At 44.0% G+C, this 14,889-nt stretch overlaps 1 protein-coding gene across 9 annotated transcripts in view; it reads left to right on the top strand.

The window, feature by feature from the left end:
- The window catches only part of PHACTR1 (phosphatase and actin regulator 1), a 303,315-nt gene extending 288,776 nt beyond the window's left edge, over positions 1-14,539 (top strand). For all 9 annotated transcript variants that reach the window (XM_038128281.1, XM_038128279.1, XM_038128287.1 and 6 more), the window contains 3 exons: positions 4,107-4,247; positions 7,504-7,580; positions 9,701-14,539. In XM_038128281.1, the coding sequence (XP_037984209.1) occupies positions 4,107-4,247; positions 7,504-7,580; positions 9,701-9,716 (234 nt within the window). In that variant the 3' untranslated portion in view covers positions 9,717-14,539. The remainder of the gene's footprint in view (positions 1-4,106; positions 4,248-7,503; positions 7,581-9,700) is intronic.
- Positions 14,540-14,889: the final 350 nt, after the last annotated feature.

Raw genomic sequence — 14,889 nt, 5'->3', positions numbered from 1 at the left:
CGGTAATAAGTAAGATTACCTTACTAGGTCTAGATGCCTTATTAAAGTCAGCAATAAATATCCAGTTGAATTCATCATCTGGACAGGCAATTTCTGAAAAAAAAACTAACATTATAAAGAAATCAGGTGACCTATAGCCAGCTGCCCCTTTTAGCATTTTCCATCCTCTCCAACTCATCTAGTTCCACATTAACCGGGGTGAGGAATAGCTACCATTCAAATAACAAAATGAAGGACATGCTGTTGGCTAAGTTTCTCAGCAGCTTGCGTCCCTCCTGCCTGAGGAAGGAGAGTGGAAGCATGTTTGCCTGTCACCTGAGATGCCCAGCCCCCCATCCTCTCTCTCTCTGCCCCTCAGGCCCACCGAGCGCCTTTGGGCACGCAGACTTGTGTCATTTGAGTGGAGGGACATGTGGATTAGAAAGGTTTTTATCTCTGAGCACTGGTCTTGACCTCCAGCCCATTCAAAGAATATTAATGTGCAGAAGCCCTCTGGAAGTGTTGCAGATGGGTCACATCCACAGGGAGATCTGAGCCCCCATGAATTACTACCAAGAACGTATCTTCTGTGAACCATGACAAACTTGGCCAAGGACCAAGGCAATTAACACAGGCCTGAATGTCCCCTGAGGACTTCCATTACAGAGAGAGAATCATAGCCTGGATGAACAGAACATATTACCAATCACTTGCACGGTGGAATAGAACTCTTCTTTTCCTACCTTCTCTTCTCTTAAATGGCACCATGCTTCCCAATCCCCAGAGCTGTTTACTGCTTCTTATCCCATCACTGCCAATAGCTTATTTTTCTCAGAGGTCTAGCTCCTAAAAGGAAATCTCTCAGAGCTGTAATACTGGCTATCAAATTGAAGAGGTGTGGCTGTTTCTTAGAATCTGTGCCATAATCTGAAATCTTTGCTCCTGTTAAATTCTTGCCCCAGTTCAATTTAAATGCTCTATTCACTGGTGCCTCTCTGGGAAATATCTCCCCTGCTTGAAGATGTTCAAGCTTTTCTTTAACTGACCTTCACTGGCTTGCATCAGCAAAGGCTGTTGAAAATAATGAACTCTTGAGAGAGGTGGGACTCATCAGAGAGAGGTGAGAGAAAGGCAGCAGGGAGCAGAAAGGTCAGAGAAGAAGAAAAGGTTAGTGGCTAATTTGGATAAACTGCATTTATAGTCAGAAGGAAAGGTCTTCGGGGCATTTTCATCACATCATGCTCCTAAGTCTTTACTGCAGAAGGTGGGGAGCAAAAGAGGGGAGGGATGATGCTGGTTAGTTTGTAATTTTTCAGTTTGTTTTCTTCTTTAAATAACAATTGTAACATTTTAATGAGGAAACAGAGCAGGCAATGATGACATGCTAAGATAAGCTTCCTTGTGACTGAAGTGGGGCAAACTCAGCATTTTGCATTTGAGTAAATCCCAAGATCAGACTGGCAACAGTAAGTCCCCCTCCACTTTAGCTGGTGGGAGTGCTTGGGTTTGCTTCATTTCACATGCTACAGACAAAGGGGGGGTGTTAAACCTTCCCTTTCAAATTGCCTTATTATCAAAGCCTGGGAAATGCCCATTTGTATCTACAGTGCTCCAGAATATACAGAAGAAAATCTGACCTCCTGTGACAAGGCATGAGAGGTCCTGTCCTCATTTACTGCTCTTGCATTAATTCAAATCCATTTATTTTGGAAGGGAATTTTACCCTGGTTCACACTCATATAATTAGTGACTCACCACAGAATTACCCTGCTCCTGTGGCTCCCACATCTTCACAAATAGGTAAATAGAAATGTAAATGCTCAGGTATTGCACACAGAATAAGTCCAGACACACTCATGCACATACATCCCTTTGACTTTAACTGAAGCAAATTAAAAAGGGTCAGTAAGAACCCCTCCTCCCTGCTTGGAGCACCACACCTTGTGCAGACAATTGCATCATGCCCTTGGCCATGTCCTTGTCCTGTAATCTGTGCATGTACCCTATTCTTTCTGCCTGTTAGAAGAGCTTGTTCTCAGGTGTTGCTTGATAAGAACTCTGTAGCATTAAGCAGTTTAGACCCAAGAGACGAAAGCTCACAGGTCATAAAAACAAACTGCAATATGAGATCTCAAATGAGCAGTGCCCTCAGCATGGACACACACTGAACTGACACCTGCAGTGGGGCTGCTTACAGTCTGTCCTGCAAAGCTGGTTCCCCAGCTATTCAAGAGTTAAGGGAGCTCTGGGCAGCCCAGTCATACTGCAGGACTCTCACGCCTAGAAGGTCACAAGAAATCTCTGCAATGCTGTGAGAAGAAGGCAGGGAAAGTTGTTAACCATTCAAATAATGTAGCCCTTAATTAATGGCTTTTAGAAAATGACTTGGTGTGGTGGTCTCTCTCGTTACACTTAGCATGATCAGATTGGCACTTTGGTTTAATGTACTGAATATATTTTGTGTGCATGTATTTATATATGGAAATATATGTAGATTTATGGCTACTCATGAACTATGTGATACCAGCCATGGATTTCAGGACTATTTCACAGCAGGAGCACTGGCACAAGAGTCAGTGCATCTTTTTTCCATCCTCATTCCCGTTCTCCTGAGCATCTCAGAGGCAGGACATTAGTGCAGCTCTGCAGACTCTCCACATGAGGTGTTTGAACCCGATTTGTGTGTGCATGCTCAGGGATGCTGGTGTAAGGAGAGCAGCCCCACAGCTGCCTCCCATCACAATCATCTTTTCTAAACAGAGAAGAGGAAGAAAACCAACCATGCCAAGAACAAGCACACAGGCTTACAGCCAGATGCAGAATAGGGTAGTGGAGCTCCACCCAAGTGCTGAAGAAAGGAGGGATTTTTCACCCTTCACTTAGTAACCTGGCTGTTTTAAATCTTAATTTTCCCTGGAAGATGAAATGCAGGGAACTGAGATACTTAATTTGGAAGAAAGGTGGATTCAGGGGCATAAATAACATTGCAGAATAGAATCTCAAGCATTTTATTAAATATTTAGACCCTTCACCCTTCACAAGGGTAAAGCATTTCAAACACATCGACTTCTAGTGAGTGGGAAGAGCATGATGAACTGTAGGAAATTGTTATCAGGATATTATTTTTCCTGATGTATCCTGGTTACAAATGTTCTACTCTAACAGTGAAACTTCTCAGCTAATCTACAGCCACATGAACACATTTATGTAGCACCTTCAGAAACGATTGTGTAATTGCTTTTGACATTCACCAGCATGCTGTGCATCCAAGGAGAATTGATCCCTGAAAGCCAACTGCTGTCCCTGTCCATGTAACTGGCTGTGTGACACGTGCGCTATCAGGACACTAATTTAAGAGGAGTTTTTCACTGTGGCTGCCTATTCTGCTGTGGAATTTGAAAGAAATGCTTGAAACAATGAAGATGCTTTCCTGACATGATACAATCCACCCTTGCCTTTTCTTTTGGCTTGTAGTATGCAACATAAAATTTTAATAATCAAATATGCCGTGATACAAACCACAGCTGTCAATAGATACAGTTAAAAGTTCAATGAGCACTAATCATCCGGCCTGCCTTTTCTGGAGGTAAGGACAGGTCTGCAGAATATAAGAATGGTAAAGAAAGTTGGTTTTCACCTTTTGCGTGTAATTCAGGACAGGAGCCACTCCATGCCTTGTCCTGACTCTTCCCAGGCAGTACAGAAGTACAGAGAACAGCAGCAGAAGGCCGGAAAGTGCACAGCATGTGCAGGTCATTTTAGAGTAGTGTTGTGATCTTTGCCTCTTCCTGGGACATGAGTGCACTGGGAGACTTTCTTGCCTTACATCTCATTTCTGCCAAGGGTGATCAACCTCAGCTGGGAAGTGGGGTCTCCAGCCACAGCAGCTTCCCAAATAACAGTGGGCTGCTCTGGCAGCAAGATGAGATGATATTCAAGGTGTTACAATAAGATGGCATTTCCCAGGTAGCAATTCTGTGAAAGGCAGACAAAAACAAAGCACTGGGAATGTCCAAAGCCTCTTATTACCATAACGGCAGTTGCAGTAAAATAAATCCCCAGGCAGCACTCTGTAGGGAAAAAGCAAAGTCCTGATGTCTTTTTCCACTCCTTCCTCAAACCTGCAGCTGAGTCAAAGGCCCACAGTAGAAGAGCTACGTGAGAGGAAGATCCTGATCCGCTTCAGTGACTACGTGGAAGTGGCAGACGCGCAGGACTACGACAGGAGGGCAGACAAACCCTGGACACGACTCACAGCCGCCGACAAAGTAAGTGAGCAACTCTGGGAGAGCCACGGCCTAAACAGCCAGAACATGTAATGGCAAACAGCATCCCTTGGGTCCCACAGGTCCCATGGCTGTCAAGGAATAAACATCTACCTGACATCCCTTTCCAACACACCTGTGGCTTTTTCCCGTTCATGAGGTTTGCTTGTTTGTTTGAAGCATAAATCTTTGGCAAGAAGGTTTCTGTATGCATGGAAATCAGGAGGGAAGGAATCCCAAGCCCCTTGAGGAAAGGTCTTGATGACAGCCCTGTTATTTGTTTGTTGGTTTTGGTCTTGCCACATTATGCTGCCAGCTGAGAGCTCTGGCAATACTTAGCAGAGCAGTGAGACAGGAGTGTGTGCCACAATGGCTGTGCCAAGACAGGACAGGTTTGGGTGTGAAAATGCCAGCGGGTCAGTTTGGCAAAGGTACCTCCACCCCTTCAAAGCCAGAGTGACTTCTCTCTAGTGTGTTACAACAGGGATATTTGCTCAGAATTTCTGCCACAGAGTATTTTATGCACTGAAACTGAAATCACACAAGACCTGCATATGAAAAAAAGCCACACTTTTGTATTGATGGCACTGCCCTCGGAGTACTGGTGGAACTTCCACTGAATAGTCTCTGGTGTTGACATTGATGGCAGAGGGATTAAGTTGCTGGAAAATTATATCAGTCACATTCTGAGAGTCTTAATGGGACCTCAGGAAAAATATTTAAAATATTTTATAGACATTGCAAGAAGCAAGGACTGTGAGGCTCAGTGATTCAGTCATGAATCTTATAGTCACTCTGTGATGCCCTTTTAATTTTAAAGACTTTCACATACCTGAATTCAAGCCTTGACTACTTCTTTGCCATGGAACTCACTCATTCAGCAATGGAGAGTGTGATGTCCAATGTTTAGAGCTTTAGCAGAGTTTCCAGCCACACCACTCATTTATGGTGCTCTTGGTTTTATTCACAAAGGACAGCCTGTTATACTTGTACAATTCAACCAAAGGATTTGTATCGGTTTTTTGACATTGTTCTCCTTGATAGAGGGATTTTTTCAGTTGAGCTTTGGTAAAGTTAATGTAGCATAAACTGCTCTGTAAAAAAAAGGAAAACTTTCTCAGGACTGTCCATAGACCATAATATACTGGGGTTAAATTAACTTTTCTCAATTTATCTCACCATGTTTGACAAGATATTAGTCAACTGACTTAGCTTTATTCTCTTAATGATTGGATGAGGGAGGGAATAAATCTCCCAATTGGTTCTACAGCCTTTGAGAGATCCCTGTCTGGGATGACAGGCATGGAGAAACTTCATCTGGGCATGCAGATTTGATCTCTCATCCTATGTCTCTGAAAAGAACAAGCATTAAATACCTCTATTAAATGTAACCTAGTAAGGAGTTTAGTATTAAGGCAGAGTATTTGTCACTTTTTCTTTTTTTATAATGCATGTGCAAGCTCAGTAGTCAGAGAAAAGGGTTAAGCCCTTCAAATTCACCTTTTCTCAGCAAAGCATCATCAGAAGAAGACATGTTTGTCATTCTAATATTAATGCCTTTTTTGGCATAAGGAAGCAGATAGATTGGGGTTTTTTTGGGTCCTGTGGGCAGTATTCTGATTTCTGTCATTCAAGTGACCTGCTTTTCCTCAACACTATGTCCACTGTTGCAAAAAATAGCCAGACAAATTGAAACAAAGCTGCATCCTCCTAGACAGGATTATTTTCTTCCAGAGCTGTGATTCAGTAGCTGTCTTCATTGGTCAGCACAGACTAGATTTATTGCAAAAACAGATTTTAGCAATGGGCTATTCTGTCTGCCAGTAAATCTTGCTCTGTGTGCTGGGTGGAGGGAGCTGCCTTCAGTCAGAGTTTGTCTTTAGCAGGTCTGACTCTCAGGGGAAGGAAAAGGGCATTTTTGCATCTCTCCAACAGATGAGGGATGGAGGGGGGAATAGATCTTAGTCCCTGTGGGAGTCAACCACCCCTGTGGCCTCCTCCACAGTCACTTCAGTAGCAGATTGCTCTGCTGAAGGCAGCCCAGGAGCTGCTGCATAGCCATCACTCTGTCCTGATGGATGAGGCAGCGCCTGACAGGCACTTCTAAGGGAAATAAGAAACTAAAGCTTGGAGAAGGAGCAGAAAGGGCCTTTTCTGTACAAAAACACTTGCAAAATCCATCACTTAGGGTTTGTCAAAGCAAAGGTGGTTGCTGACTGCAGCAGTGGCTGTTGCAAAAGTCCTGTTTTGGGCTTGTGCTACTCATACTGGTTTAAATTTCCTTCACTGAGAAAAATTCCTGACAGACACAAGTACCACTTAGTGGAGGACCCCCTTTCCACCTCTGATTCTAATGTTTTCGGCATCACACAGAAAGGCAGTGCACACACCTCAGACCCATGGGAGTGTTTGGCCGCAGCAGACACCTTGTACATCCCCTCCAAATGCTCACAGTGAAACCATTTGTGAGCAACAAATATCACAGAGCTGTCAGAGGTCTTGACTCTGAGCTTGGGACTTGAGCCATTTCTGCTGAGCACCATCTCTACCATGCAGCTGAGTCCCTCCAAGCCCCGCCCTCTGCTTTAATATTCTTCAATATTTCTCTTCCTGCCAGTGCCCCCTGGTTTTCTTTTCCCTCACAGGCAAGCCGCAGAGGCTGAACACCACCACACCATGGCAGGTTTTCTGCTAGGTTAATTTGTCAAATCACTTCAATAAACAGCACAGCTGGGTCAGAAGGGAGGAGCAGGGCAGAGGGGCACAGCCCGAGGCAGAGTAGAGGGCAGGGAGCCTCTTTCCTTCCCAAGTAAGATCAGTTGCTTTAGGTAACATCACCTGGGGAAATTCAGGACCAATAAAGGTAGAAGACATCTCAAACAGAAGTCTGTCAGGATCTGAGCCCAGTCTAGTCACAGTCCAGCTGTGGTACAGATCACAGTGTTTCACAAACTGCAGTGCACTTTTTTTTTACATGTAAATGTCTACATAATAAGCCAGACTTGGGTTCTGTACCTGCATTGTCTGTGATGTGTTTTCAAATTGAGCCATTCCACCAAAGCATTTCTCTCTTCCCTTTATGTGATTTAGAACATGCTTATCTCTGTTCCTTTTCACATTTGAAAGTCTTTATGTTTGTCTTTGTCTCTCTGATAATGTTATCTCTCTGCTTTACTTTTAATATACTGTTTTGAGAACAAAGTGACCTTATTTTGATCTCTCTCATTTATACATTTATGAGTTTCTTTGTCCTTTGCAGGCAGCCATTCGAAAAGAGCTTAATGAATTTAAAAGCTCTGAAATGGAAGTTCATGAATTAAGTAGGCATCTAACAAGGTAAGCTGAGAGATTAATTTTTTAAGACTATAAATGAATACTGTTGTTTTCAAAAGAAAATCAAAGCCAGCAGCTGTTTCTCCAACATGCACTGAACACACCATGAGGTCTAGACAACATTTAGAATTACAGGCTGTAAAAGCAACTCACACAGACAAACACGTGCTGCTCCATTATGTGGAGTTATGCAGGCATGTGCCATTTAATGAAGTATAACCTGTTTTTTTTTTTTTTTTAATTATCATGCTGCAAATCTGTTCTTCTGAGATCAATAATTTAAAAAAAAAGAGTCGATGTCAGAAGGAGCATAGGGAACTCTTGTAGAGCACGTAGCAAAGTCTGAATGAGCACACACTGAGCCCTGCTGTGCGTGCAGCTGTTCCACAGCACACAGATCCCACCCACAGATCTCTCAGTCTTGTCATCCACGCCCGGCCATGATGCAGTGGGGCAGGGCAAGATCCACACTGTAAGAGAGGCACTGGTATTTACACCTTGGGCTTCTTTTTAGTTTTAAAAATAGAGACCAAATTAATTATCCATGAGCCCAAACCAACCACTTTCCTCTCTGACGGGCTGAAGTCAGGTCTTTGCAAATCAACGCTTAAGACTTTAAAGACAAGTGTTGGGTCCTGAAGACAAGTGACAGTGAGATCTGGTGCGAAACTGGAGCTGCCCTTGTATTAATGTGTTCATCAGGACAGTGCTCATCAAAAATGCAGGCGGTACTTTTAGGAAAAATACAGAAAAGCTTATGGCAAAATTAATTTTGTATTAGAAGATTTTTATGTGTATAAATTAATAATTATATTAAAATTCACCGCATGTATTATGCATATATTACCTTGCAGAAACTATCTCCCTTCTCCATCCTAGCGTGTGCTAGGCTGGTTGCGCTGGGGTTTGTGGTGATAGAGTGCTGCTAGAGACAAGGCAGCTGCTCCTGAGCCACAGGGTCTGGGAGAAGCTTTAGGATGTACAGTTGACATCTGGTGACCCCAGTGACTGAGCCTTTGAGGGACATGCTCCTCCAGGGCAAGGTGACAAATGTAGAAAAGATGAGGCTGTTTTAAAGGGGTGTTGCTACAAGTAGTCAAGCTCCATTGAGAGCTCCTTTGAATTCCACGAAGCCTTTAGCATCTCACAACATACAGACTCGTTTAGTTTTGCAGAAGTCTCCCCGGCTGCTTGGCTTTCACAGGTTTCTGCACAGTATTTTCCTTTTCTTCCAGTGTTGGAGTAAGTAGTCACCCTTTAAAGTTTGTATCTGAAAACCACTGAGCAGCTTGGACTCAGTAATTCTGGGCCAGGCAGAGAGCCACAGCTCATATAACAGACATTGGAATAAGGCTTTGCCTGAAGAACAGCAGGACTTTCTGGTTCGACAAGTGGCTTTGGGAAAATGCACTTGAAGGAAGCATGCTTAAACAAAAGAGAGAATTTCCCTTAAATAAACTTAGATAAATCACCATTATAAAGTCATTAGCAAGGTAATGAGCTCTTCATGTCATTAAGCAGTGGCAAGAGCAAAGAATGTGATTGTCACTTTACTAGTGGGACACATTAATTAATTCATAATAGAGTGAAAAATCAAAGCTTAAAAAATGTGTATTTGCAGATCTGACAAACTAAGGCCTTCTGACACAAGGTGCCTTGCAGGAAGGGTGGCCATTTTAGCTCCATTTGTCTCTTTAGCCTCCAACATTAAGGAATAATCATGGTTAAACTGCGTGTAAATCTTTCTGGCAGAATAGCATAAGGTTTGTCTAAACCAGACAATTTTTGCGGAGTCAGGCCTTGTATGGCCTGGAAGAGGGTGAGCTGATCTGCTATTACCCACTCAGGGATTCCATAGGATGGACCCGAAGTGTATGAATGTCTCTGGTAGATTTTGGTGCGAACAGCTTATGCCTATGAACTGTGAGTCTGGCAAGGGCCAAGGAAGTGTGAATGTCTGTCTGTTTTGGGTCCTCTTGCTAGCATGGCTGATGTCAATGCTGCAGGAATTGAACTGCCTAATAGTGTCACTGTAGCAATTAGCTGTCCTACTTTTTTATGTGCAATATACATGTGAGGATATTATCTTACTGTTTCTCTTTTTTGTCCCCCTTGGGTTTTAGGTTTCATAGACCGTAGCAGATCAATTCTACCTGACTACTATGCCATCTTCAAAACATAACTAAAAGGAACCATAAGTGCTGGTATTATTCACTTCCCTGTTACGTACAATGTAAATCTTCCGAACTGCCTTTTTAAAAAAAAAAAAAAAAAAAAAGTAGAAAAATAAATATTAAAAAAAAGGAGAATTGTATTTACATGTGATAAGTACTGCAGCATCATCAGACCTGCTGGTTCAAGCTTCAGTAACAGAAAATACCCCTGGTGGGAAATCGTGCCAAGACTTGGCATCTATGTATAGGACTTTCCCGGCATGTGGATTTGCCATATGTGTTCAAGCCCAGCTGGTGGTGCAACCATTGTTGTCTTCAGGCACCCCTCATCCTGACAAGCCTCTGTCATCAACCCTAGAGAGCCCTGAGACGGTGTTCAGGGAATCACTTGGCCTGGGTGAAGTCTCCAAAAGATGAGCCCCTATGGCACTAAAGCACTTACACCAAACACTCCTTGCAAGCTGAGAGCACCTTATGAGGACAGTGAAGGAGCAAAACTCTCCGTGGGCCGGCCCATCTGTGTATATCATCTGACTAGAAAGGCATTTCTTTCCCTGGAGAAGTTTACAGCCAGTCAGTAGACATTATTCAGCTTCCAAGCAGAAAAATCCTCTGAAGAACAGGACGCCCTACTGAAGGCTGCTTCACTTCTAGCAACTGTTTGTTTTCCATCTCTTTCAAGTATAATTTTCTAAACCCGGTTGTGAGCCCATTAGCAGTAAGTGACAAGAACGCCGAGAACCAGCAAGCAAAAGCCCATTTCTTCATGGTCACTGCATGGCATCTGCTCCGCTTGTAGTTTGTCTTACACCCAAACCTTGTGACTGTGTGAGAGCCAATGTGCCCCTGGCAGCAGGAAAGGCTGGGATTCCCCTCCGGCTCTGCAGAGGGACACGCAACAGGAGGGGCGGGAGGTTCCATGGAGGATATCTGTTGTCTCTCTATCAGGTGTCTCAAGAACTGATCCTAAGCTCACGCTGAGCAAAGCATGACGAAGTGTGTTACCTGGCCCAACAAAAGGAGTCTGGGACATTCCTATGGATGGTGGGACTTGTCACTGGAACCCACAGCTGAGGCATAAGGACAGCAATTCAGAGGTGTTCTGAATTTATTGGTTCTAATTTTGGTTTTAATTTATTTTTATTATAGTAGTTTAACACACAAACTGACCAAGCAGAGCTCAGAGAGCTGGTCACTCTGGGCCTGGCTTACTTGCCAATGTGTGTGCTCTACAGTAAGGAAGCACACACAGCCTCACTGCTTTCTAGAATATGTCTGAGAGGCTTAATTGAACCGGAACACAATTAAGTGCTTTTCTGAACTTAGGCCATCACCTTCCAGAATTAAGTCCTTAACTAGTATAATGCCAGCAAGCTGGGGCAGACATTGTCAGCTCTTACAGGATACTTTCAAGCTTTTACAGGATACTACCATGCCATGTTTTGGGACAGTGGCTGAAAGCACTGTAGCAACATGACTGTAAGAAGTTCCTGATTATTATTCCAGGACACCTTTTCTTCCACAATAGCTATTTTCCTTTGACAGTTTGAACTGAGAGGCCAAAGTTTTTTACTACAGAATAGTTATTTCTGTTATTCTTTTACTAATTTTTTCTTTCTCACTGTCTTCCATGTATCTATCCTCTCTTCTGTGCTCCCTGTCCAGCTCCCCCTGTTCCATGCTAACATCGCCCTTCACCAATTGCAGGCCAAGACGCCTCTCACACTTGAGCATTTAATGCTCAAGTGCAGTGCAGTGTAGTGCCAACACTCCTGCCTCTTCTCAGGCCTCACCTCACTCCTATGGATGCAGGAGTATGGCCAAAGGACCTGCACACAGCCCATGGAGTGGCTCTAGCACCCAGCCTGCCCCAACAACCCCAGCAGCGAGGGTGACACCCTCCATCTGCTTGGTCGTGGCACTCAGCACCTCACAGATTGGCCCTCCATCAGAGGGAAGCAAAAGCTCTTCATTCTCTTCCATGGCCATCCTTGCAATGCTGTGGATTATTAGTTATTAAATGAGGATTGGCTGTTGTAGGATGGAACATCAAAGGAAAGTAAAAACCAGGTGGTTTCTGGGTGATGATTCCTGAGCAAACACACCGTCACCCCTGTATCACCAGCTCACACTTGCTTTAGATAGAAGTTCATCAGTAGTGAAAGCCTTCAGTGTGCAGTGTTATCAGCTCAGCACAGCAGAGGCAGAGCACTACCAGCCAGGAATCCACTGCTTTGGGTTATTGTCATGAAAACCTCAGTTCGCCTTTTTTTAATTCATTCACATACATATGCACACAAGTTACAAGACTGCTTTAGAGCTTTAAAACAAGGAAAGAAAGCCTTTATGCTTTTAACTGCACAGACTGCACTGCATCAGAACAGCTCTGTTCCAGAGCTCTGCTAAAGAACAACAAATCCTTGTGTTCCCAGCATGGATCTCACACCTGCTCTGGCATCTCTAGCATAGAGGATCACTCTGAAATGGAAGGGACACTGTTTAAGGAACAGTGGTGACAGGAATCACAGGACTTGGTAGGCTAGTGGGAGGGAAAGGTGAGGGTTTGTTTCATTTTTATTAATAAAATTAAGACGAGGGAGGTGGAAGTCGCAGGCTGCTGCTGTCTGTCCATTGTTAGTGCTGGAGTCCCCAGGGGAATGATCACTCTGGGCACTGCCACTGTCCCTCACGGGCACAGCCCCAAGCATTGCCCACACTGCCAGCCTGACACCCAAAACAAACCCTTGAGCACTATCCGAGATACTTAACAGCCAAGTCCTGGGTGATGGCCAAACATTCCCCAGCACCTTCATCCCAGTAAGCCCATGGCAGCTGACTGCTCAGCAAGTTGCCACACTCAGCCTTGCACCATGATTTTGTGCTGTCCCCAGGGCAGCTCCATGCAACCATGCTTTTTTTTTTTTTTCTTATTTCTTTTGGGTTTTTTACTTAACTCCTAGCTGAGCAGACACCAGACAAAAGTGGAAGAACTGCCACATTTCTCCCCAGATGGAAATGGAGCTTATTCCTGAAAAGGGGGAAGGGGAGGAAAAAAAAGCCATACAAGGTGTTTGGCACTGCAGTATCACCAAACTGACACTTCCTCTGCTTTTCACTTCAGTGGCTCTGGGTAGTTGGCAAAGTTAACCTTTGTCAAGGCATTCCACAGCAGGACCATTCCTTTCAGGGCCTGAACACAGTTCTGCATCCTCGGTGTGCACACCCACCTCTGGCATCCCTGGGAAGTTGCACACAGACTGGGGAACTGCTGGTCCCTTTTTTTTATAAATCTGGTTTCTTGAGAATTGTTTTCTGACCTGTGAAAGCCATCTCTATCATGGAAAAGGAGCTGTGATTCTGTTGGCAGTAAAGGGAAAAAACCAAACAAGAAACAATCATGATTTCTCTCCTTTGACCTGGATTATGTGTAGGACATAATGATGGCATTCCTGCTAAGACTGTATTAGCAGAGTTATCCCCGTTCTGATTGGAAGGAGATTAATAGTAGTAATAAAGAAATTACACCAGGTTTAGAGAATGGAAAAGTCAACATGGAACAAAAATGACTATTCCAGAGGTAATCCATCTCCAGAGGTAATAATCAAGGAGTAGAAGCATTTCTGTTATATGTACCAAATTCTGAATACTTCAAGTGTGCAAGTATTTTGACATCTGCTGTATTCAGCAGCCTGCGGAATAATGAAGTATAAGTGGGGACTAAGAGGTGGCTGGGGAGGTGGTGGGGATTGAAAAAGCAGTTCCAAAACATCTAGACAAAAAAGTTTTGATTGTTTGGGAAAAGTGATGGTGAGGAAGCCCAATAGTGGCACACCTTCACCAGCAGAGGGTTGCAGGGTCCTGGTGACACCATTCCGACTCAGAGGGAATGTGGGCATTGTGGCTTTTCCCGCCCTACACCCCGCTGGGTGGGTACTTGCAGGCTGAAGAAGTTTCAGGCTGCAGGTTTGCCAAAAGGCCAACTTTTGGGTCCAGGCAATTCCTAGTGAACACACTGGGCATTATCAAGAGAAGGAAGAAGCGGGGAAAAGAACACAACAGACTTTTAGTTATTTTATGTTAACTGAAACCATTAGATAGGCCATTACATAAATAAATCTCATCCTAATACATGTCTAACCACTGAATTCTGTCATCACTGCAACTACTCACCAAATTCACCCGTCCTTATTTCTGCAGCACCACCTGTGCAGTGCAAACACTACAAACCAAGAGAGGGGGGAGCACTTCCAACATGCCTAGTGAAGCTTGCACTCATACAGATGGATGGGCGAGGTAGAAACCCGTAGTTATACATGAATGGGGGCTCCCTAACGTGCCTGCAAATAAAATAACTTTGTATAAATAGCCATGGGAGATGACTAGGCTTATAAAAAAATCAGGAAAGAAAAAGGGGACAAATTATTTTTCCCAGGTGTTCAGTCTGCTCGAGCTTGGAACAACTTCTGTAAACAAAGAGGAGGTGACGGGCACATACCCTGTGTTCTTGTGTGTCCCAGTTACTCCTGCACCAGTTGCATTTTCCAGTTGATATCCAAGTGTATGTATATAGATTGTCTTTGTATAGGAGTGAGTGTGGTGGCTGTCAATCGTGATCTTCCAGTATTGTAATTTAACAGATTATGGCTGTATGAAAATGATGTAAATAACTAGAAAAAATTAAACTGGATCTCTATGTCCTAGTTTTTGTACATACTGAAACTGCATGGTATTTAAATTATTGTTTGTCTCTGATGTATGCAGTTTCTTAAAAAAATTCATTTAAAAAAAGCTTTCTGGTGCCTGTGTATTTTATCACCCTCTGTCCCAGTGACTGACAGTGTAACACATGCAGGCAGTCAAGGATACCAGCCAGGCTCACCCACACCTCCATGGGAGCAAAGCAGGAAAGGGAGACTTCCCAGAGCAGATGGATGGGACAGAGATGAGCCCCAAGCACCATGGCCGGGCTGGTGCAGCTCAGCAAAGAAGGACAAGTGGTACCTCAGCTGCTGAAGGGGTACCTGGCACCACCCTAGTGAAGAGCAAATCCAACAGTCTGCACTAGACACGCACAGGCATCCAAAAACCCCACAACCAAACCCCATCTGTCACCACAAGGCTGCTGGTGCAGGCTGTGC

The sequence above is a fragment of the Motacilla alba genome, chromosome 2 (assembly GCF_015832195.1).
Source record: "Motacilla alba alba isolate MOTALB_02 chromosome 2, Motacilla_alba_V1.0_pri, whole genome shotgun sequence".
In the NCBI taxonomy this organism is placed as follows: Eukaryota; Metazoa; Chordata; class Aves; order Passeriformes; family Motacillidae; genus Motacilla; species Motacilla alba.
The sequence above is the reverse complement of the archived record's forward strand: the minus strand, read 5'-3'. Positions and strand labels throughout refer to the sequence as shown.